This window comes from Microtus oregoni, unplaced genomic scaffold (assembly GCF_018167655.1).
Source record: "Microtus oregoni isolate MIOR12 unplaced genomic scaffold, Mior012 000007F_ref0000211, whole genome shotgun sequence".
In the NCBI taxonomy this organism is placed as follows: domain Eukaryota; kingdom Metazoa; phylum Chordata; class Mammalia; order Rodentia; family Cricetidae; genus Microtus; species Microtus oregoni.
The window spans coordinates 31923640-31949008 of NW_024543066.1; the positions used below are offsets into that span (position 1 = coordinate 31923640).

Sequence of the window (25369 nt, forward strand, 5' to 3'; positions counted from 1 at the left end):
TATATCATTTTGACAGTGGTTTTTAAATTACAAACAAAATTGATCAATTTCTCAGTCCCCAAGTTTTACTCCTAAGATAGTAAAATGGAAGTTCATCATACTTTCATACCATTATTCTTCCAAATTATATAAAATAACCAAAGTGATAAATGTATAGCTTTTACTCATCAACCATGGTGAAGAAGTCAAGAATTTGACAATTAGCAAAAATCAGAAATTTTGTACTAATGTTCGAATATCTGTTTCAATAATTTATACAGAATTTTGTTATTTTTATTTATTTTTTAAATTGTTTTTATTGAGATATGTATTTTTCTCCACTCCTCTCCCATCCTCCCTCTTTCTCTTCTACCCTCTCCCATGATCCCCATGCTCCCAATTTACTCAGGAGATATTGTCTTTTGCTACTTCCCATGTAGATTAGATCCATGTATGTTTTTCTAAGGGTCCTCATGGATGTCTGAAATTGTGATTTGTAGGCTGGTTTTCTTTGCTTTATGTCTAAAAGCCACTTATGAGTACATATGATATTTGTATTTCTGGGACTGGGTTATCTCACTCAATATAATGTTTTCTGGATCTATCCATTAGCCCACAAATTTCAAGCTGTCATTATACTTTTCCCACTGTGTAGTACTCCATTGTGTAAATGTACCATTGTGTAAATGGTGTGGGAAGCCCATCTGTATATTGGTTAATAAAGAAGCTGCTTTGGAAGAATAGATAGGTGGGAAAAATAAACTGAATGCTGGGAGAAAGTAGGCAGAGTCAATGAGACACCATGTAGCCGCCGCCAAAGGAAACAGATGCCTTGGAACTTTACTGGTAAACCACGAGCCTCATGGTAAAATATAATAGAAATGGGTTAATTTAAGAATAAGAGCTAGCAAGAAAGACGCATAAGCTATTGGCCAAACACTATTGCAAATAATACAGATTTCTGTGTGATTATTTCAGTTCTCGGCAGCCAGGAATGAACAAACAGCCTCCCCCAATAGTTCCCTTTACCCCACATCCTCTCTAACAAAAGTTATCGTCACTGATTTTAATCTTGGCCATTCTTACGGGATGTATAATATGGAATCTCAGAGTTGATTTGCATTTCTCTGATGGCTAATGATATTGACCATTTCCTTAAGTGTCTTTCAGCCATTTTAGATTCATCTGTTGAGAGTTCCCTGTTTAGATCTGTACTCCATTTAGTTATTCGATTATTTGTTCTGTTGATGACCAATTTCTTGAGTTCTTTGTATATTATGGAGATCACTCCTCTGTCTGATGTGGGGTTGGTGAAGATCTTTTCCCATTCTGTAGGCTCCTGTTTTGTCAAGTTGACCATGTCCTTTGCTTTATAGAAGCTTCTCAGTTTCAAGAGGTTCCACTTAATAATTGTTGCTTTCAGTGACATTGATATTGGGGTTATATTTAGGAAGTGGTCTCTTGTGTCAATAAGTTTAAATGTACTTCCCACTTTCTCTCCTATGTGGTTCAGTGTGGCTGGCTTTATGTTGAGGTCTTTGATCCATTTGGACTTGACTTTTGTGCATGGAAATAGATATAGAACTATTTTCATTTTCTACATGTTGGTATCCAGTTATGCCAGCACCATTTGTTAAATATGCTTTCCTTTTTTCCATTTGATGTTTTTTGCTTCTTTGTCAAAAATCAGGTGTTTGAAGGTGTGTGGATTAATATAAGGGTCTTCTGTTCAGTTCCATTGGTCCTCCTGTCTGTTTTTATGCCAAAATCAGGCTGTTTTCAGTACTGTAGCTCTGTAGTAGAGTTTGAAGTCATGGATTGTGATGCCTCTAGAAGTTCCTTTATTATACAAGATTGTTTTGACTATCCTGGGTTTTTTTTTTCTTTTCCATATGAAGTTGAGTATTGTTTTTTCATGGTCTGTGAAGAATTTTGCTGGGATTTGATAGGCATTGTGTTGAATCTGTAGACTGCTTTTGGTAAGATTGCCATTTTACTATGTTAATTCTACCAGTTTACTATGTTAATTCATCCAAGAGCATAGGAGATCTTAAGCCTGCATATATTTTTAACACACTGTAAAACATTTAGAGGTTTTCTTCATCTTTGAATCTCTCTTTACTGTATCTCTCTCGCTTTTTCTAAACACATGAGTCTTTAATTTGCTAAGCAATATGGGTAGGATTAAAGTCATGGCTTTGACGGCTGGATGCAGCCCATTCCTTAGCTTTCTGAAATTCCAGACTCATATCGGAGGTACCAGCTGGAGCCATGTTTATTGCCACAACTCAAGGTCCCTGCCAGCAAGCAAGCTGCAACAATGTGCTCACAAACCACACTCAGCCAGATCTCCTGCCTGAAAGGGTCAGAGTTTTTTTAAAACAGCATAGTTTTTTTTCCTGCTATAGCTGAAAACCAAAAGCATGCGGTCAGCTTTTATAAACACCATTTAAGTGTTTCATGGCAGACCTTTTTTTTTTTTGCTTAAGACATATATTCTTTAATAGCTTTTTAAAAATGTACTATCCATGCATTGCATTATTTGTTTTATATACATTTACATTCAAGGTTGTGGCATTTGGTGCTTTAGTGCTGTTTAGAACTCCAGTAAAGCCAAATTACTAGGAAGCTAATTTTAGGTAGATTTTCCTTCTCTTTACTAGTAGATAGTACATCTGCAAAGCCTCAGAGTGTAGGCACTGAATATGATCATAGTTAAAATTGGCCTTCATGGATTCAAAAAAATTTTTTTTATGGATTCAAAATTTGATATTTGGTGTGTTTGTATTTCATTTGGGAATTGCAATTTTATTTATCTTTCTGCCTTCCTATTTTAAATGTTCTCTATGTACAGACAATGTAATAAATGTTTCATCCTATATAATGTCCAGTAATGGGTTATGTCCTTGGCAAACCTCTTAAAGAGCTTCAGGGTTTTGTGGCTCAAGCTGAGTCAGGAAGCCTCTCTTAAATGAGAGCGCTTGCCTCTAGCAAGCAAAGCAGATCCAAGAAATTGCTGCTACCAAGAAGCCATGCTTTACTCTATTCTTTTCTGTCTAGAATTACTTCTCAAACTCTCTCAGGTTTTATGTGGATGCAGGTGTCCACGTGGGCATTCTGTTGACTGAGGTTTCTGTCCTGCCTGGTTTCTATCTTCCCACCAGGTCCCACAGACATTTAGCCCCAAAGAAATCATACAGAGAGTCTGCGTTAGTTATAAACTGATTTGCCCATTAGCTCAGGCTTCTTATTAACTATTATGACTTACATCAGCCCATTATTCTTATCTATGTTAGCCACATGGCTCAGTACTTTTTTCAGCGGGGCAGGTCACATCTTCCTTCTTCCTGGTCTGAGCAGGACTGGAGAGGAATGGGCTTCCTTCTTCCCAGAATTCTCCTATTCTCATTGACTAGCCTCTACTTCCTGTCTGGTTGACCCACCTATATTTCCTGCCTATTGATTGGCCAATCAGCATTTATTTAAAATATAATTGACAGAATACAGAATTATCCCATACCAAATAATAATTGCTGAAGATAAAGAAGAGTGATATAGTCTCAGTTTCAGGTTGAGCAGGGCATCTTGTAATAACAAATTCTTCTGAAATTCAAAAAGCTGACTTTCAGAATAACAGCTCCTGGGGTTTCATCAACATTTTTATGGTCTGAAAAATAATGGGTTTCCTTCATCATTTGATGGCAATAAGAGAAATCATTCAATAACATGTAAGGTACCAAAAGGTACATGTTATAAATAGACATATTTGAAGCCAATCATGTGTTTTCTAAAACTATACAAAGCTACTCTCAACAAAATTGTAATTTATTTATAAAATTTAAATATGTAAAAGGTAATTTTTCTGCTTATAAATATTGTTAGCCTCCGTGTTTGGTAGTTTGACAATATGGGGTTTCAGTAATAAGAGGGTTTTTTTGTTTGTATTTTTGAGGTTTTTTGATTGTTTGCTTGTTTGTTCATTTGTTTACCCTTTCGTCTGACTCAGAACTTCCATTTACTCTTTTCTGGAAACAGGAAGAGCCACTTATCATTATTAATATATTGACATACTGATATATTAACATTGCAGGAGCTCAAATGACTTGAACTTGTTAGGTTTCACCACTGAAATGAGTATCAATTATCACTACATTCTTTCATGGCAGGTGCACAGAGCTCCAGTGGTAACATGTGTTCCGTTTTCTTCGCAGGCTTCCATAGGGATCCAAGGCCCCCAAGGTCCACCTGGAAAAGAAGGTCAAAGGGTAAGTAAGCTAGGAACAGCTGGTAGAGTTTGCTAACTTGGAGGATAATTCTTTTTGAGCACTAATAAAATAAAATAAAAATATAGCAAACAGGTGCATATGGGGTACCGACTGCCAAAGACAGAATATAAGATTAGAGATTCTGACAGAAGTTTAAGGTCAGAAAAGTCTACAGAGTTTCAAAATTGGCAGCACAAATCTACAGACAATTATTTGTAGAAAATAAATTAGCCCTAATTTGGTCTAGAATAGTTTGGCTATAGTTTTCATCCTTAAGCTAAGGAGTATTTTGGTTGAAGCCCAGTCTATCACATATTCTCTAAAAACTGTGGATATTAGCTGTGCTCTTGACCCAAATTAGCTAATTGACATTAGTGACTCTTTGTAACTCTTATTTAATTATTATTTATTGGTTTTAACCGAGATGAAATAGGCAATAAGTGAATATCAGTTATAGTTGGACATAACACAATAACTCTATCTCTGGCCAGAGCGGAATCTCTGTGTCTCCACGAAAGGGAATCCCTGAAGGATTCTGGTAACTGGTCCACTCCACTGGGACTCTTGGCACACCTTCCTTGGGTCATGTTGAACTGTTTTCAGTTGATTCTGGATGCTTTCTCATATGCTGTTTGTCAAGCCTTTGTGCTACATAAATCAGGCATTATCAGTGCTACAGCAGGGTGGATAAGAGTTCTGTAACATGTATTCAAATGACTTGGCTTTTAGCTCCTGAAGTAGAGGTCGTATTTTTTCTTGTTGCCCAGGTATACCTTAAATTATTCTCATTTGTTCATATTAATCTCATTTCTACCCTATGTAAAATAAGTCAAACCCTTCAAATATATCACTGTACCTCAAATATCTAAAGACCAATTTATTAGCTTTGCCTTTTTGGGTTAATAAAGAAAGGATTCTCTTGATACGTTTTTCCTTCATTGTATGTTTTCCTAAGCCCACTGCAGGCTGGTAGTTTGTCCCAGGAAACACTAAATGACCTCCTGCAGGTATCAAGAATGGAACTAGAAATATATAGTCTTAATAGGGTGCAATGCAGTATGTGGGGTAAGCCCCATACCACGGACAGTAGACATTCACTGCTTTCTAAGATGTTTCTAGTCTGGGATGATGCTTTGGGTTTGTGCTGGCATGTGCTCAGGTAAACACTGCCCTCTTTTGTTAGAATGAAAACATTTGCCCAGTCATGTTCTCTCTGTTGTATGGTTGTCTTTTTATATCACAGTGTTGGAACAAACCTTGTATTATTTCATCTTCTGGATTTCAGTCTCTAATCTTCTATTATTTGAACATTATGTTCCTGTGATTTTGTTATTTTGAAGTATAAAAATCATGATTTCCAGTCAAACAGGACACATCTTTACATCATTGAAATCATTAATAAACTCTAAACAGAAAAGACCTGCCAAACCAAGCAACAGCAGCACAGCCTGCCATTTTATAACAGGCTTGTGACATGCTAATCAGAGCATATACAATGCATGTGAATTCTGCTTCCTTCTCACCCACGTTTCTTAATTGTGTTTGTAAGATGATTATGAGAGACTTGTCAGCTACTAGCTGAAACAAAAAACTATTCAAATGAGAGTTTTTATTCAAATGAGAGTTTTGGTTTTTTTTTTTTTGCTTTAATACATTTCCATTGAAACAATGCCTTATCAAAGCTTTCACTTCTGAAAAAGATAGGTCAAAGGATAAATAAAGCTGACAGATTTTTATAATTGCAGAGGCAATTATTTGAACTATAGCTCAATCACAATTTTAAGGCAAATATACTCCCACTTATCAATGTGTGTATTCCAGACTATTTCCTATTACTTTCTTTCTGTTTTCTTTGAAGAGCAACAGCTTCAGACAGTAGATAATGAAACAGGATTTTATAATCACTGTTGTGGATAGCTTGTCCCTGTTTCTACTGCTCTCTCAAAAATTCCATGTATTTCAAAGAAAATAAATAGTATTATCCATAGTTAAATTAATTTCTGAATGTGCCCAATGATGTTTCCTCTGCCATATGAGCTACTTAAACAGGAAGTGAATTAATATAATTCCCCTGTAGATTTATCCTTATATCCTTAAGTGTCACCATTTCTTCTCTTTAAGGGTGCCAGGTATCACTCAGCCTTAAAACACATTAACTATACGTATAGGTGAGATGTAGACATGTCTGAATACACAAACACAAATACACACACATTGCACACATAAACCTATTTACAAGCATGCACACACACCTTCTGAAATTAAAACTTATAATTATTCCACTTCATTGAATTTTGAAATACTATAGAAAAAATCTGTAACTATAAAAATATATTGATCAACAGTCAGCAAACATGCAAATTTGGTTATAGGTGTCTGACTCTTGTTACGACTGTTAAAATGGAATATAAAACGCATGACAGGTCCCCAGGACTTAACTTCTAGGCACAATGTCTTTAAAGGGGAACGTTTAATAGTAGATAAATCATTAACTTCTAGATTTCCTTTGCTATTACACACATAACAGTATCTCACATTAAGACAATTATATGCCAGGCAGTGGTGGCGCACGCCTTTAATCCCAGCATTTGGCAGGCAGAGGCAGGCAGATCTCCGTGAGTTCGAGGCCAACCTGGTCTATGAGAGCTAGTTCCAGAACAGGCCCCAAAGCTACAGACAAAGTCTGTCTCAAAAAAACAAAACAAAACAAAAAAATAACAAACAAGTCTGGTGTAAAGACATACATTGAAAATGTAACTATTACAGAAATAGGTATGTATTGCTAAGTTATTTTTATTAAGACACTATGTCTGTCTGTCTCTCTCTGTATAATAAAAAGATTTCTATCCGATTCAGTGACAATACTGTTTTATGGGTACTTAAAGAGAACTCTGTTTGAAATGTTAATGAGTTGATTTTATTTGTCCTTTAAACTGACATTAGCTTAAAACCTATTCATTTAATAAGCCATAAAAATTAATGTTCTTATACTTGAAGAGTAACTTTAATTTCAGCAACATCCTATGGCAGTGTGTATCTGAGATTTATAGGAATGTTTTCTTCACCTGATTTTCATCTTTGTTTTATACCATCAACTTTATTAATTTAACTTTTTTCAAATCCTGTAAGTAAAATATTTGACTCACACTTTTAGTCTTAAACACATTATTAGTCAATACCCATTTTACAATTTAGCTAATATATATTGATCTTATGCTATGAATACTGTGTGTTTGAGAGGAATGAGGGAAGGCACACTATGTGAAGGCCTGGAGAGTGTTCAGCTTATGATGAGAACAGAGAAGGGAGTAGGAAGGTACCCAGGATACAAGCAGGACCAAGAAGTCAAAGGAGAGAGCTTTAACATTTGTGGAGAGGGGCTGGGAAGCACTCTGGCTGTTCTTCAAGAGGAGCCAGATTCAAGTCTCAGCACCCACATGGCAGCTCGCAACTGTCTATAACTCCAGGGGACCTGACACCTTCATACCAAAGCACATAAAATAAATTATTTCTAAAAACACTTATGGTTTAAACAGTAGGGTTAAACCTCACATCAGGAGCTGGAAAGATATTTTGGAGGTTAATAGTTCTTTCTGCTCTTGCAGAGGTCCAATGTTCAGTTCCCAGCACCTACATGGTGGCTCACCATAGGGAAACTCCAGATCCAGGGTTTTGGAGTCCTCTACTGGTCGCTACAGCCTCCTGAGCACACATGGGACATATAAAAGTGCACACAAACACACACAACACAACACACATAACACAACACACACACAATGTGCAGCAACGTCAGCAAAAAAAAAATTGTTAAGAGAAAAAGGCGGATCCAGTGTCAGTCGAGGAATAAATTTCAATTGATTAATAGACAAGGCCTTAGAAGAGAAAATGGAACAGATGGGATAAGAAAATGAGAGGGGTCTTTGTGAGGAAGCAGAAGCAGCAATGGGGACTGGAACTGGATGGAAGCCCAGAAAAGATTTGTGCTAAGTGACTTAGTTCAGGTGGCAGGTCATGTGTTCATCGGTGCTGACATGAAATACCTCAAGAGAGCTGACTTTGACAAAGATCCCCTCTGAGAGACAGATTCCCTGAGAAGTTCTTTATAATAGAATCTCCCAACGTATAAAAAAAAAGCTATAATTATTCAATGTAGCCTTCTTCTTTTCTTATATACACATTGAATATATGTGAACAATGTGAGTTTAATGTGAAGCTAATACGATTTCTTATAAAAAAAATTATTCTAAGTCTAAAAATGAGCCTCAATTAGTCAGCTAGTTACCATGTTATATGCACTTGCATTGTTAGACAAAGATGACATCTCATCCTTACCCTCTGTCACTAGAATCTAATGTCAATACTAACAGAAATACTTTCAATTTTCCTATAACTTTCCTCATAACCCCCTTCGTCATATTGCCAGGTTACCCTGTGTACCTGAGCCTGCCCTCAGGCATGGAAAGTTCTGCCTTGATTTCTTCCTTTGATTCTGAGGTGTGGATGACTTTCCCTCACAGAGCTAGATGCCCGGCCTGTCTGGCATCAGGAATCCTTGCATTTAACGGAACACAGAGAAATGGAGTCGCTCGGACCCCACCCCATTGTACTTGCCCAGATTTGGTGGCAAAGGAACGATCATATTTCCTTCATGATGTTGGAGCCAGCAAAATGAAAGGAAGTCAGGGAGAGTAGCCTGTCTGCCTACTTCTCATGCCACAGGCAAGACGGCGGTTAGAGTAGAGCCACAGGGGCTCTGAGGCCAGACCGATGGAATTTCAATCCTGACTGTGTCATCACGAGTGAGTTCCTCTGGCCCTCTGCACCTGTTTCCTCACTTAGAAAATGTAGATCATAATACCACCCACCAAGGCCCGCTTATACGGAGTACAAAGTACGTGCCAGAAATGATCATCCTTCTCATCTCCAGCCTGGAGATCCAGAGACGGTGAAAGGGGAGGCAGGGCACATCACCTACAAGAGCTCGATTAGCGACACTGTGTAATGATCAAGAGAAGTCATTTAAGAAAAATGCTTTTCACTACTACTTCCTTCCCCTTGAAGGGGAAGACGTGAAGATTGATGTTCTTACTGTAGAGAAGCCAAGGCCTCGGTCTTTGCTTTACGAGTAAATTTGCCAGGATTGTTGGCAAGCGCCTCGCTTTCCTTCTTGTTTATTTCTGATGTGGGTGATACGCTTTACCAAAGGTAGCATAAATAACACAGATGATGCTCTGATAATAACTGGGTTTACTGACCCCACACTAGGACAACAGCCGTCAAAGCCTCTGCTTCTAGGAAACCAACAGAGACTTCAGCACTCACCCGAGCCAGTTCTTCCTCAAGCCTGTTTGTTTCTGTGGGACTTAGCACAATTCCCATGTGCAGCTGTGCCTCTACATCAGCAGTCCTCAAGCTGTGAGTCTCAGCCCCTTTGAGACGGGTTGAGTGACCCTTTCAGAGGGCTGGCATATAAAACATCCTGACTATTAGATATTTACATTACAATCCACAACAGAAGCAATGTACAGTTATGAAGTAGCGACAAAATAATTTTATGGTGGGGGTCACCAAACCTGAAGAACTGCATTAACGGGGTGCAGCATTAAAAGGTTTGAAAACCACTGCCCTATGTCCTTTTCTTGTGCTTTTAAAGACACAGCATTCTGACAGGTCTTTGGCTTTGAGCTTAAAGCATTATCCTGTCTCTTTCTTCAGAGCATTTTATTTAGATGCAGTAACTTCGCACCTATGCAAATCATCTCAGACAGCCAAGCCATTAAAGAAACTGCTCGTTAAGTGAACCCACAGTTTCACATACTTACAGGGGCGTAAGTCGGCTACTTGAGATGATGACGAATTGCAATGAATTCAGGGAGTCATTTGATTAATTTTACGTACAATAAGAAGGAAGCTTCCAGGCATGGAACACATGCCTACAATTCCAGCATTTTGGAAGGCTAGATGGAACAGGCGGTTCTCTGTGAGTTTGAGGTCAGCCTGTCATTCATAGCAAGTTCAAGGACCACCCAAGGACACATAGTGAGACTTTGTCTAAAAACAGAAGAGATAAACTTGCTATTCTTATTTATTAAAATTGATATTGACCTTGAGAAAAAACGATGGATATATTAACAATGTATACTCCAAAAATTTTATTTAAAAACTATTTTGACTCTATTCCTACTTAGGACATAAATACAGAAAAAGAAGTCTCTCTTAAGTCTGTATGTAAATTTGTTGTAGACAGTATCTTTAAGATTCTGAACTCTACAACCCATGGTTCATGCTTACTGCAAATGTCATATACTTGCAAGCACACAGATGGCATATTTTCTACTATTTTATGAAGACATTTTCCCCATGAGGATTATCTTGAGATGTCATGTGAGATAGCATCTTTAATTTCTAGAATTTCTAGATGAACGAATGAGAAGCTAAACAACGCACACAGGATTCAGGAAAGAGGTATGTAATTTCAGCAACACTTTGCTTGAGTATACAAAACCCAGCATCAGACTTAATGTATAAAGTAATCAAATCTGCATTAATTAAGTATTCCATTTTATAGATTCTGTAGCAGTCTTTGAGTATATAGTATTTCCCAAATCTTCATCAAATAAAAATTGCGTGTGTGTTTGTGTGTATGTATATCTGCTGAAGCACTGAGTTAAGACAGGAAGGCAGAGAAGATTCCCATGTTTGTTAATATCAAATATATATTGGCAAAGGTACAGTTGCGTATCAGTGGTAAACATCTTCTAGTTTTGCTTCTCGCGCTTTGCCTCATGGGATCTATAAATCCAAGAGACAAGACGTATGGCGACAACTTCTAGCTCAGTCTAATTGAAGTCAGGCAGAAGGAGACAGCAGCAGGCATGGATTGGACTTGGGGAGAAAAGGCCATCCTTCAGATCCAGTTAAATGTCACAGCTAGTTACTGACAATGTGTCTGTGGTCCATTGTGGTAAAACTCACTCCAATTAGTGGTGCCTGCTATGAACTTAAGCCAGAAAGATAAAATGCTCAGAAAGGACTATCTATCGGTGAGGAGGAAAAACGATTGTAGCCTCTGGTTACAACCCAATACTTAAATAGATCGCCGAGGCACAATGAGCTAAGGTTCTTACATTCATTTAAACAAAGGGCCAAGTGACATGACTTGTAGTGGAATAAAATGGCTGTGCAAACTATCTCCATTTGGTGACTAGCAAAGAAGAGCCCTTTCGTGGTATCCAAATGGGCAACTGACTGTGAGCAGTTTCTCTACAGATCCATGTAAGAGCCATTCTGTGCCGTGGAAGAGGCCCATCATGGAGCCTCCTTCAGAAAGACCAGCCTGTAAAGAGCTTCATCTCCAGAAGATGAAAATGCCATAACTTAGGGGGGGGGGAATTAAAAATAAAAAGGACAGGTAGGGTCATTCTTGCCCATCAAATGAAACCAAAGCCATAAAAACCCAATAGTGTTTTAAAGAAGGACAAGTTATATTTTTCTCTATAAGAAGAAATATTATCGACTTTGTGGTTCCACATAAAAAAACGAATTTGCATATCTTTAAAATGGAGAATATTGAGAATTTAACTGGAGCACTGACCTGAGATCCACTTCAATTTTCACTTTAAGACCACACATTAAAAGGGACACTGGTGCAGCCGATCCTTTCTGGTCTCCGTGAAGAGAAAGGCACACATTGCTTCCCCGGGCATGCTTATCTAGTCAGCAGCTAATAGCCAGAATTGCCCGGCCAGGGGGAAGGAAGCTGGGAGGGTGGCTGTCGGAGTCACCCTGCTTCAGCTGTGGGATTAACTCAACTCCAGGAAAACCGCTTCAAGTTCTAATGTAAATGTGTCTGTTTTATCACAACTTGGCTCTCAGGTATATTAGAGAATTAAACCAGAGGCACTTTGAATGTTCTCTGGTGACAGGTGTCTACTGAAGCATCCTATAAATGCTACCTACAGAGCCACAGAAGCCCTCGGTGGGGCAGCAGGGAGGGCGGGTACAGGGACAGGAAAGAGAAGGAGCTGTTTCTTCAGAGTGGGCGGTGCTAACTCAGCCTCCTGCACCCTGGTTTAGCTGCACCCACATCACACAGAGCACCTTCCTGAGAATTTGCTAACTTTGCCAGGGAAAATGTCAAGCAGAACATTTTTCCATCCATTTGAGAGACAGCGAATATGTGTGCGGATGGCTGCCAGCGCCAAGAACAAGTGTGGGAACTATGAATGTGGAGGGTTTTTTTTTTTTTTTAAGGCGAAACATGAGGAACAATGGAACATTTTTTATAGTCTAAAGATTTAAAAGCCCAAAAGCTACATTTCAAACCTCAACTTTACACAGCTCTAGTATCTGCAATAACCTTCAGTGACAAGGGAATTCTGAAAGCAAATATTTTAGTATCATACCAAAAGTCTCAAGAGACAGCATCGGGTGCAAAGTAAATGCGATGACGTAGCCGTTGAAAAACCAGACATTTCTTCCATGTGGGATGGACGTAACTACTCAGAGTCATTTTTGAAATCTTCAGAAAAAGCTAATTCATGCCCTTCTCTTCCTCATTTTCCTTTTTTAAAAGTCCTTTGAATTGTTCTCATTGGAAATTAGGGATACCCACTTGATAGTTTTTAATTAGTTCAATACAAACACATTCATACATGTTTGTATTTATGTGGCTGTGTTCACCACGGTGGTCTTCAGAGTCACTGCAGTTAAGAAGGATACATTGCATGGCTATCGTTTGTGGTTCCGGAATGGAAACCATGTGCTAAACTACAACCACCCTTAGCACTAGCAAAGGCTACTATTTCATTGTTTATGTCAGAGACGGTATTATGAAAACATGACTAATGAATATCTAAAGTAACACCTAATACATGAATGCACATGAAATTTGCAATATATACATATATTCCCATAAATAATAAATAAATCTTGCGTATGCTCAATCATAATGACACTCTAAAAAAAAGCAACCCTTGGAATGGAGAGATGCCTGTCATTAAAGTTTAGACTCATAACCAAAGTATCAAGACAAGCCAAAGAAAGGGCCATAGACTAAGATACCATTGAGGAAAGTGACTGTATTCCTTGATCATGTCTTCACACTTTCCACTGATGGTATTTTTTGTGAAGTGTTCCACATAAAACATCTGCATACCTGTATACATTTATTTAACCATGTTATTAAGTTTTTCTTTTTAGGGTATTTGAGAGTATTCTTACAAAAGAAATCAAACTTAACCCTGTACACTGAGGGGATGAAAAAACAAGAGCTAGATAACAGAAAAAAATGAGGACGAAGTACTTGAATTCATGTTTTCTGTGACACGCTGTGGAAGTTAGCTACCCTGGTGTTCATTAAAAGCAGAGGTAGAATACTGAAGCAGCTGGTGAAAGGAACCTGTGAGCAGCTGAAGCACACAGAGAAAGCAATAAACAGGGACATGTGACTTTGAGAGGACCCTAGAAGAGTTTGAATCCACAGGGCTCTCTGGGGCACACAGACCTTATCCCACATTGGGGCAAACGGTTGTGCCTCCTTTTTCTGGGTTGGAATATGGGAAATAATTTCCCAGTTAACTCCCAACAGGCAGCTCATAGAAACAAAGGAGACCTCTGCGGAAAGGTTTGGGTAAAAGCAATTAGTGGCAATCACCCACCAACTAAGCATGGCTCTGGGCTAGGGGTCGAGCAAAACACAGACATCAATGCCATTTGTGTAGAATCTGATGGCTTCTGAGCAGAAGCAAAGACAACACAATAAATTTTATAATCGCACTATGACAGGAAAGGCAGAGGAAGAGGGCACCTGTGCATCTTTTATGTAAGGTAGATGATAGAACATGATTACCTAAGCAAGTGAACTAGCCAGATACTGTGAACATTGAGAAGAGCAAATGAACAGAGACCCGAAGCAATAGCCTGATGGTAAAAACAACTAAAACTAATTATATGCATGTCTGAAACTGACACAGAACACACACAAAGTCTTCAGTTATTTCGGAACAATTTGAAAATAATGATAGTGTCTCTGATGACAGTAAGAAACCATAGAGCAAATCTTTCTTTTGGAGAAGAATCTGTTTAAAGGCTACAGCTAAGGAACGCAGGCAAGAAGAGCATCAGCCCTTATAACCTAGGGTGAGCAGGGCTAAAGAGATGGCTCCCCAGCTAAGAGCACTGGCTACTCTCTCAGAAGCCCTAGGTTTGATTCACAGCACCCACACTGTGGTTAAAAGCCATCCACAGCACCAGTTCCAGAAGATGCAATGCCCTCCTTTGTTCTCTTCAGGCATGATGTGCACTATCATGTGGAACATACATACATTCAGGCAAAACTCTCATATACATAAAATAATAAAACTAAAGGAGAAAGTATTGGTAAATAAAGATAAAGTCATCTGAACTCTCAAGAAGAGAGGAGAGAAGTTACTAGTAGGAAATCTCCAGAGGAGGCAGGATACTGAAGGCCGACTGCCTCTAAAGGACTGGATTCAGAAAGAAAGGACTGGGGACAGGGCCTTGAACTTGGGGTAACCCCTACATCTAGGAGTAGATAAGGAGGATGTGTTCTGAGGAAATGCTGCCAATCTTAAGAAAGTCAGAGGGTTGGGGGCTATCATTTTCAGAAGCTAAGAATTCTCTTTCTCAACTTGCATGCATATGTAGTGTATATGTGTACGCGTGTTTTAATGAATGGACTCACATGTGTGTGTATATATGCACATGTGTACACTGGAGGTTGGATGGAAGCTAGAGGTTGATGTCAGAAACCATCCTTGTTTACTGAGGCAGGGGCAGGGTCTTTCAGCAGACCAGAGCTCATCTCGCTAGCCAGCTGCCTCTAGAGATCCCACCTCTGCCTTAAGAGGTTGGGATTACTCACCCACCCAGAGCTTATTTGCATTTGAGGACTAAACGTCTTCAGGTTTGCTAGCATGTGCATTAACCACTGTATTTTCTCCCCTGCCCATAAACTAGAATTAAAAGGGAGATAGCTTAAAGTCACATTTAGAAGGCAGTGATGTCTTTTCTAAAAACCCCTTTTTTCAGGTATATTAAAACAAAACATTAAATTTTATTTTATAAATATGTTTCTCTGGAAGACAATTCTAATTTTAAGAAAATTTTATTGGCAAGATATAAATAGAGTCAGGGTAAAACACTATTAAAATTAAATTATCCTTATATTTATTGCTTCTGAAGATTTCATGTCTTATATCTCTGAGCTCATTCTTTTCAACTCTCATTTTCCTGAATTCTACGAAATGTCTGAAGTGTGCAGATGAAGCATCTTTGCCAAAGCAAGAGACCGGTTTACGGCTCGAGTATTTCTGGCGTCTTAGATCTGTATATACTATTGTGCTCACTCACTATAAGCTAGAATTCCTTTCCATGAGAGCTGATTGGGGTGAATATTGTGTACTCCTTTGCAGCTGTTGCCATAGAGATAAAAATCTTTTCCTCCATCACAAGAGGGATGAAATAAAAATTCCTAATCGAAGAATTAGGCTTCTAATGTAAGATTTAAAAGGTGCACTGTTTACTTTTATTCCTTATGTTGTCAAAATTGTGTGACTTGAGTGGGCCTAATTTGCTTTGATTAAATATTTCTCAATTAAGGAAAGTAGAAACAATGAAAATGAAATAGGCGAACTCTTGGGGGCAGTAGCTCTCAACCTGTGAGTTGTGATCTCTTTGGGCTCACACGACCCTATCACAGGGGTCACATATCATATATCCTGTTTATCAGATATTTGCATTATGATTCATAACAGTAGGAAAGTTACAGTTATGAAATATCAACAAAATAATGTTATAATTGGGGGGGGTCACCATAACATGAGGAATTTTATCAAAGGCTCGCAGAATTAAGAAGGTTGAGAACCATGGCCCTATGGCATTAAGTAGAAAAAGCCTTCATTTTTAACTTTTTATTCTAATTATTCCCTCCCCTCTACACACACACACACACACACACACACCCTCCATATATCTTTATATTTTGCTACTTGGTTTCAAATATAATTATCTATAATTAATTTTCTTAAAAGCAATTTTTTTTTGCCACATCATTTTCAAAGTTAAGTAGATTTTCGGTCATGAGCACAATTAGAAAAAAAGATGAACAAATCTATGAAATTTTCTCAGATCTTGTTGTTCATGATCCAACTTAGAGAGACTTGCAGACTTCCTGTGAGAACACAAATCATAACAGGCACGGGGAATATATGGCTCAGAAAGAGGATCGTTGTTTAGGATCCTCGATTTTATTCTAGTAGAAAAACTTCTGCACCATCACCTAGAGATCACAGAATGAGCTACTTCATCACTAAGACGGATGACTCATTAAAGGGGAAGAAAAAGCCAATAAGAAAAGATAGTCACGGAGGTTGTGCCTACTGATGCCCTGTGGGAACAATGGGAACTATGTATCAGCTGGCTTGCTCAGTGCTGTAGCTGAACACCTGACACAGACGATTGAGAGGGAGGAAGTGCTTACTTTGGCTCATGGTTTTGGAAGGTTTTGTTAACAGCCTTCGGTTCCATTGATTTTGGATCCATGAGGGCTGGTGTGTGACACTATTCCAGGGAAGGCATGAACAAATGTGTGCTCACTCCAGGATAGGAACATGAAGACAGACCAAAGTACGGAGAGCACCAAAGTTCAATTTTGTAAACCAAATGAGGTTTTTTTTTGGGGGGGGGAGGTGTTACTTAGAGGAACAGAAGTGACTCGAAGACAGGTGCATCACCAATGCCTTCTCATACACCCACAAACTTTCAGGCAGCTCAATAAGGTGGAGACTTTCCCATGTAGGGGTCTCAGTTGGTCTCAGCCGTTTTTAGGTAGCTCAGTGCGTCACTGCTTCCAAGTGGCTAGATTTGGCTAAGAAAAATTCCCAGAGGGCTTGGGAAAGAACTAGTGAGTCTGGTCAGTTTCAGGGCCTTCCTGGAGTTCTTTTGAACTGGTTACATCCTGTCTTAATGAGCTTCCCTGCAGGATGCACTGTTTTACCTCCCCTCACAGCTCCTTGTTTTACTTGCTTATGAGTCATAAAATATCAGGTTGGTCTCCTTTCCTTTTACATCTATGTCTTAAGAAACTGCCCTCCGAGATGAAAGCTTTCAATCTTGGGAAACTGGTATATGACAGGATGGCAGACAGGAAGCAGGAAGAAAGAGGAGAGAAGTGGTACTAGGGATGACCTTCACAGGTACATCCTCTGAAACTTGTGTCCTCCAGCTTCCTAAAATAGCACCAACAGCTAGATGTGAAAGAAGCAAGGTATCCATCCCTGGGGTAAACTTCATATGCAACCGTAACAGGCACCATAAGCGGGAAGAGGATGGGGACAGAGGGAAACAGACCTCGGTTAAAGAGCCATTTCTTTTTTTTTTTTTTAAATCTTTTTTTTATTGAGAAAATGAGAAAAAAAAAACAAGTTTCACCTCCTCCCAGCCTCCCATTTCCCTCCCCCTCCTCCCACCCTTCTCCCCCTCCTCCCACCCTTCTCCCCCTCCCCCCACTACTTTCCCCCTCCCTCTCCAGTCCAAAGAGCAGTCAGGGTTCCCTGCCCTGTGGTAAGTCCTAGGTCCTCCCCCCTCCGTCCATTCCTAGGAAGGTGAATATCCAAACTGGCTAGGCTCCCGCAAAGCCAGCACATTACGTATGATCAAAACCCCTTGCCATTGTCGTTGGCGTCTCATCAGCTCTCATTGTTCGCCATGTTCAGAGAGTCCAGTTTTATCCCATGCTTTTTCAGTCACAGTCCAAAGGGGAGATGGGGAGAGAAACGGGAGAAGGGGAGGAAGGGGGGAACTTGGGGAAAAAGAAGGATTGGGATAAAGGAAGGTTGGATAGGGGAGCACGGAAGCACAATTCTTAGTTAAGGGAGCCACCTTAGGGTTGGCAAGAGACTTGAACCTAGAGTGGCTCCCAGGTGCCCAAGCCGAGGTCCCCAGTTAATTCCTTGGGCAGCTGGGGATAGGGAACCTGAAATGACCCTAGCCTATAGCAATACTGACGAATATCTTGCATATCATCATAGAACCTTCGTCTGGTGAGGGATGGAGATAGAGACAGAGATCCACACTGGAGCACTGGACTGAGCTTCCAAGGTCCTAATGAGGAGCAGAAGGAGGGAGAACATGAGCAAAGAAGTCGGGACCACGAGGGGAGCACCCACCCACTGAGACAGTGGAGCTGATCTATTGGGAGCCATTTCTTTAAAGTTGGCCTTATATTTGCTTTCTCTTAAAGCCTGGGCTAGCCTAGGCTAAAGGGAACTGCCTAGCTAAAGGGAACTAAAAGAATTGAGAGGATGATCCTGTCTCAAGTAAGATGAGTTGGTGAACCATCCTTGCAGAGTAGAAGAAGTAGTGGAACTGTAGTACTCAGGAAACCGTAAACAAGCAAAGATGTGTCCATAAACTGAACATGCTGGCTTGGAAACTTTAATAACAGTTAACTATGGCTGTACAATCTCAGCCTGGAATCACTGGACCCTCCCAGTGGAACAATCCATCAAGGCGTAGCAGGGAGCTCATGGAGAGCTACAGCTTCTGTTGGCTTCCTCTGAGTTGTAAACAGCAGGTCTACACACTTGTGACTTTTATTAAAGTCAGCCATTAAGAGAGCACGCGAAGCCCTGAGAAAAATGCGATTATTTGCGTCTACAGAATTTTTTGGCGATTTGTATTTTAATTTATTTACATATTTGAATTGTTAAGCTACATTTCATTATTTATTTTGTATTCATGTGAAAGAAGGAAACTGTATTTTCCTACTGACTTAAGGCAAAACAATTTTCACTAAATTTCTTACATCCCATTATAATAGAAATAAGCTAAATGAGAGGCTTGCAAAACAGTCTGACGAAATGCAGATCAAAACCGTTAAGTGTGGTTTTACTAGGCATTGTGATTAAACATAACTGAGTCTCTTAATTCTTGGGAGAAGCATTAAATCACAGCATGCTGTCTGCAATTGTGTGCTGGGTAATGAGGCAGTGGGACCATAAAAATATTAGCAACATGTATGCAAAAAACTTAAATGTAAATTCAAAGACAAAAAGATTTCTGGAAAAACAAATACTGATTTTAAAAAGCCAATTAAACCCAATGTACACTATTTCAAATACAAACATTAATAGTTTCTTAGTAATTTTTTAAATCGCTGCAACTACAAAAGAAACATAATTGCTGAGGCAATTGTGAGCAAAGGCTTCAGAGATGTTTCCTTGAAACTGTGACATGAATATGTAGAATAATTCTATGGCCTGACATATACAAAAACTAGTATGTATCCACTTGGGAAACAAAGAAAACTCCTGAATCGTGGTCCCTGCCTCTTCACTAGCATGCAGGTAACATCCCCGCAGCAATTCTTGGTGATTGTAGGGGATGGTAGTGTTGAAGAAATTTCCTCTTCAGCGTCTTTGCCCACAACTATGACTGCACTGCAGAGAACTATGGTAGACTACACTGTCAAAAAATATAATTTGGAGCTTAGTTCTTGTACAGTGCTTTGGTCTGATGGTGCAGTTACAGGGATAGGTAAACTTCTGAGGTTGTCCCCAAGTTCAGGTCCTAGCAACTATGTGTAACTCCAGCTTCAGGTGACCCACACACTCTCTGTCCTACACACACACACACAGAGAGAGAGAGAGAGAGAGAGAGAGAGAGAGAGAGAGAGAGAGAGAGAAAGAGAGAGAGAGAGAGAAATGCATACATAAATAAAAAAATTTTAAAAACTTAAAAAGTTTAAACATTTAGAAACACAAACTTGCCTTCCAGGATGTGTGTTACTGCACATTCCCATGTGTGTGTGTTATTTTATGAATTTATATTAAATTTAAGATGCACAAATGAAACAACATATTTACCTTTCTGATTCTAATATGCTTTTAATATGATGATTTCTTCTTGTATACATTTGATTATAAATGATTTAATTTCATTCTTCTTTGTCACTACATAAAACTTCACTGTGTATATGTATAACATCCCCTATATCGCCCATCTCCTTAAAGACACCTAGGCTGCCGCCATCCTTGCTATCGTAAATAGTGCTGCAAAAACCATGGCTTTACAAGGATCTCAGTGGAAGTTCTATTCCCAGAAAATGGCCATATGATAGGTACATAGTTTAGCTTTTAGAAGAATGTCCAAACTGATTTCCATAATAGTTGAGCCAATTCATATTCTCACCAGCCATGTATAGAGGTTTTCTTTCTATAAAGCCAGCATTTCTTGTCATTTTTTAAATGATACTATTCTGCCTGAGAGGAGATGGTATCTCAGAATAGACTTAAATTGCAGTTTCCTAATAACTAAGGAATTGCCCGTTTTTTTCCCTATGTTTCTTGGCTGTGTGTTTGAAAATTAGTCATTTCATTAGCTTGTAAGTTGACTGAGGTTTTTTTTTATTAATTTTCTAGTTCTTTATGTACTCTAGATATTAGTCCTGTCAGACATGTAGTTGACATCGGTTCCCCTGTTCACTTAATTATCTCCTTTAATGTGGAGAGGACTAGATTTTTTTTTAATTTCATGAAAATTCATTTCAACTCTTAACTTTATTTCCTAAGCTTTTGAAGTCCATTCCAGAAAAATCTTGACTTTAACTATGTTTTCAAGAATTTTCCTTAATTTGTCCTCTAACAGAGTTTCAGATCATACATAAAGAACTCTGATTTTTACACAGGTAAGAAATGGGACCCCAACTTCATTCTTCTACATAAGGAATTACTGATTTCCCAACTTCATTTGAGAAAAGATTGTGACTTTTCTCCAATATATATATCCATATATATATGTGTGTGTATACATATATATTCTCCAAAGACATGTCTTTATCAAAAATTAGTAGGCATATATATTTAGCTTTATTTTTGTTTAAATATTATTAGCCTTTTAAAAATAATTTAATTTTGTAGTAATTAGGAGAAATATACACATAGCCGGGTCACCTCTCTAACAAGTAAATTACACAGTGAACCCTTAGCTGTGTCCTATGTACTAAGCAGAGTTAGGATGGCAACAGCCATCTTTTATTATCCATTTTCATTTATTCTGGGATAATTCCCTTAAAGGATATATGCAGGGCATAACAGCCAGTGAATCGAAAACTGGCTTTTAAACGAAATCTCTGAAAAGGTATTTTAAGAAGAAATAACGATTAGCTCCTTTACTCTTCTGGGTGTTTCCTCCTGTGAGGTAGAGCATAAAATGATCCGGAAAAGGGGAAGTGTGAACAGTCTGATTCTCTTTGTAAGATCTGAAGATCCGTCTTCCTCAAAGAGCTTCAAGAGCTGACACACTGTGTGACCTTCCAAAGCTGAAACACCTTAAAGCTCAGTAGAAAGGCTGGGTGTATGACGGCTAAACACAAGCAGGGAGGAACTACAGTGTAGGGCATCCTGGGGAAGGTCTGTGCGAGCAATTAACTCAAAGATTTTATGCTAACAGGTTATTTTTTAAGGGAAATGAACAAACTTGAGTTTGGAATAAGTAAATTTAACGAAATGATAAAACAGAAAATTTTCAGATCGCTTCATGGGTACTGATAACGCATGCAACACTTTGGCAATAAAAATAGCCTTCATAACATGTAATTCTGCATTTTCCTAGATTATCCCCACAAGGGATGTTATCCCTTAGCAAAACACTCCTCTGTGTTGAGGGTTATTATTTCCATTTTTCAGATGAAAACACTGGAATTTAAAGAGGTTACAATATTGTGTTTGAGGCCACAGAGCAAGAACAGAGTTCGTTTCTAACCAATAGTTCCAGACCAATTCTGTTCTTACAGTTGCTAGGTTCTCCATAGTGCGCATTTTAATACATGAATAAATCATAAATTGACTCATAATATAGACATCATTAAAGATGTAGAATACAACAGGATATTTTTTAAAGTGTAACAATACAGAACAGGTGAGTCATAAAAAGTCACACATGGTAGTTGTACAAAACACTCTATTTTCTTGCCTGTGCCTAGCCTACAATGGAGTATCAGAATTTCTACATTAACTGATGATTTGAGCACAGGGAAATCCTCTAGCACTCGATTTAGGGAAAGCTCAGGGGCTCATGCAGAATCTCAGGACACTTCTGGATCTGTTGCCTAGCACTCTTGCCCAGGTTACTCTCTCGAGAAGTGCGACTAAACTCCAGAGAGCTGGGAGGTGAAACCCAGCCAACTGTGGTCCTCAGGGTAGGGCTGCAGCTAAGTAAAGGAGCCTTTTCCCCCTAAGGCCAGTAGCTCTATCTGTGGTACCTGGTGCCCCTGGCTCCTGGCGCATTAAAGCCTGGGAGCACCACCAATAGACACTCACAGGTGCTGTTTGGTAGGTTTTTCCACTTACTGGGATGCTAAATAAAGAAACTATCGTTGGTTCCCCCAGAAAACTATTGATACTTCTAAAGCTGCTACAGAGTAGTCTTGAGTCTTCCTTCTGTCATTAGACAGACACTTGTGAGACACGCAGCGCCCCATGATGGAGCTATTTATAACACAGGATGACACAGACCTTTGAGGAGTGTTTTATGGACCACACATGCTTCATGCAAACTCTTCATTCCCCTTCCCATGCCTTGATGGTATGACATATGTCAGGAGGCATTAGTAAGGTCACCATATCTCAACCATCTTTTTGTTTTTGTTTTTGTTTTTTTAATTTATTTATTTATTAAGGATTTCTGCCTCCTCCCCACCACCGCCTCCCATTTCCCTCCCCCTCCCCCGATCAAGTCCCCCTCCCTCATCTGCTCTAAGAGCAATCAGGGTTCCCTGACCTGTGGTAGGCCCAAGGACCGCCCACCTCTATCCAGGTCTAGTAAGGTGAGCATCCAAACTGCCTAGGCTCCCCTAAAGCCAGTACGTGCAGTAGGATCAAAAACCCACTGCGATTGTTCTTGAGTTCTCAGTATTCCTCATTGTCCGCTATGTTCAGCTAGTCCAAGGGGTGCACCCACACACTGAGACAATGAGGATGTTCTATCGGGAACTCACCAAGGCCAGCTGGCCTGGGTCTGAAAAAGCATGGGATATCTCAACCATCTTAGAACCGTATTCTCTGTCTCAAAGCTCCTACACCTGGAGACTCTGCAGCAGTCTGCCTACATTCAATTTCAACTCGCTCAGTTTGTACTTAGATGCAATTTTAAAATGTTTGCCATTATGTTTGCTCTTATGGAGAAGTGCCATATGATACCGAGTTTTGTGTTTTCAAAAGCAGCTGGATAAATTAAAATATTGAAAGTGGGGTATTCTGTTGGAAGACTTAACACAAAATTGACATTACAGGATGAGGTTTTCCCAGCAGAGAATAATGGAATGTTGCTAAATCCTCCTGTCTCTCAGCTTGTTAGCTTTTTCATTGGATGAAAGGCTTGATCTTCTTGGTGTATCCCTATATGGATGACCTCAAAAGCTACTTTAACCTTTAGCTCATAAAATGCTAAATATCTAATAACTTCTGTATTCCTTTACTTAGGGATAATTCCATTTGAAAATTTCACCTACTAACAATGGAATTGAGGATTGGCCATACTTTAAAATATCAACACACAAACAGAAGGATAAATGTTAAAACGGAATACATTGTATGTATTAATGTGGCATATTTACATAATTCAGAAAAGTACCATTGACCAGAAGTATAGCATAAAACTCATGAGAGTACTTACCCATAGGCAGACGTGAGGGAAATAACTCTAGGTGATTTGAGAAGGCTTTCCAACCAGGTATGGGAGACATGATTGAAATACCAGATGGGATGGGGATGAGATGATCTTAAGTTTGAGGCCAGCATCAGCTTCATAACAAAACTTTGTCATAGTAAAAGGGATTTCCCTTAAATCTGTGGTGTTTTGTTTCTCTTTAAGACTTGAAGAAAATACTCTGAATTTATCACTAGTTGTTAATTCTAAAATTTATCATTTTCTAATGCTACCTATTTTGGATAAGATCTGTTTTTAAATTTTTCTTGGCTAAATAATTTCAAGGAATCTACAGCATTAACCAAAATAACAACATAAGCATCACCATATCCTGAAGAACGTTCAAGGTATAATTAATCTCACAGCTTTGATATTGATGTTTGTCTAAAGTATAGTAATGAATGTAGTCACAGCTTTCCTCATTACTATAAGCTCATCATTTTGGAAGTTACATTTAATCCCATTTTCCTTATTAGCTCAGTCCTAAAGCAAAAAAGTATATAATTAGCATCTATTATATTTCAATGCATTTCACCAAGAGCAACAAACAGAATGAGAGTCTTTAACTCCCATTGTCACCAACTTTTGTAAATAAAGTTTTATTGGCACACATCAATGCCCTTTTGTTCTTGTAGCCTCTTCGGTTGCTCAACAGTAAAGATGAATAATTATATAAAAATGAGTGATTCTCTAAACCTAAAATACTTGCTGTCTTTTCCTCTGAAGAAGTATTCCCCATCTCTGCAGTATACAAGAGCCTCTGTCCTTCATGGCACCCATTCTGATACAGATAGTCGTAATGTAAGCTTTGTGTGTGTGACGATATGAAACAAAATGCCGGAAAGCAGGAGGATGAGACAGTGAGTTCTGAGGAGACATCAGAGAAAGTGCCCCTGCAAAAATGATGACTTTTGACCAAAGATATCACAGAGCTGAGGGAGCAGACTCAGATCTGGGGAAATCTATGCAGGCAGAAGGAGAAGAGGTAGAGTTCTGAGACATGAATTCTAAGGAGCTTCATAGGGCTGCTGTGGCAAGAATGGGATGGAAAGGGAGCAGAGGTCAGAGAGTCCATGGGACCATGCTGAACTCAACCCTGTAGGTCACTGAAGCTTCCAGCTGATGATGATTAAAGGCCCCTGTTTGCCACCTTATGATATCTAGAATGCTTACTTCATTTAGAGACCAGGACTAAAGCTGAGGATGCTATCTCTGTCTGTGAGACACTATACACTTCTAATCTGCCAGCCATCCTTCTTGTTCTTACTCTTACTGTGAGGAAAAGAGCTGTTGACCACATGCCTGGTCAATTTAAAGACATTTCTGCTACTTGTCTTTTCTATAAGTAGTTCATGTCTGTGTCAGACAGTACATTCTATAGACTTCGTTTTCTCTTA

At 39.0% G+C, this 25369-nt stretch overlaps 1 protein-coding gene across 1 annotated transcript in view; it reads left to right on the forward strand.

Annotated features, from left to right (window-relative positions):
• Positions 1 to 25369, forward strand: part of Col19a1 (collagen type XIX alpha 1 chain) — a 307873-nt gene that overhangs the window by 170018 nt on the left and 112486 nt on the right. The window contains exon 13 of the mRNA XM_041655913.1: positions 4191 to 4244. Within this exon, the coding sequence (XP_041511847.1) occupies positions 4191 to 4244 (54 nt within the window). The remainder of the gene's footprint in view (positions 1 to 4190; positions 4245 to 25369) is intronic.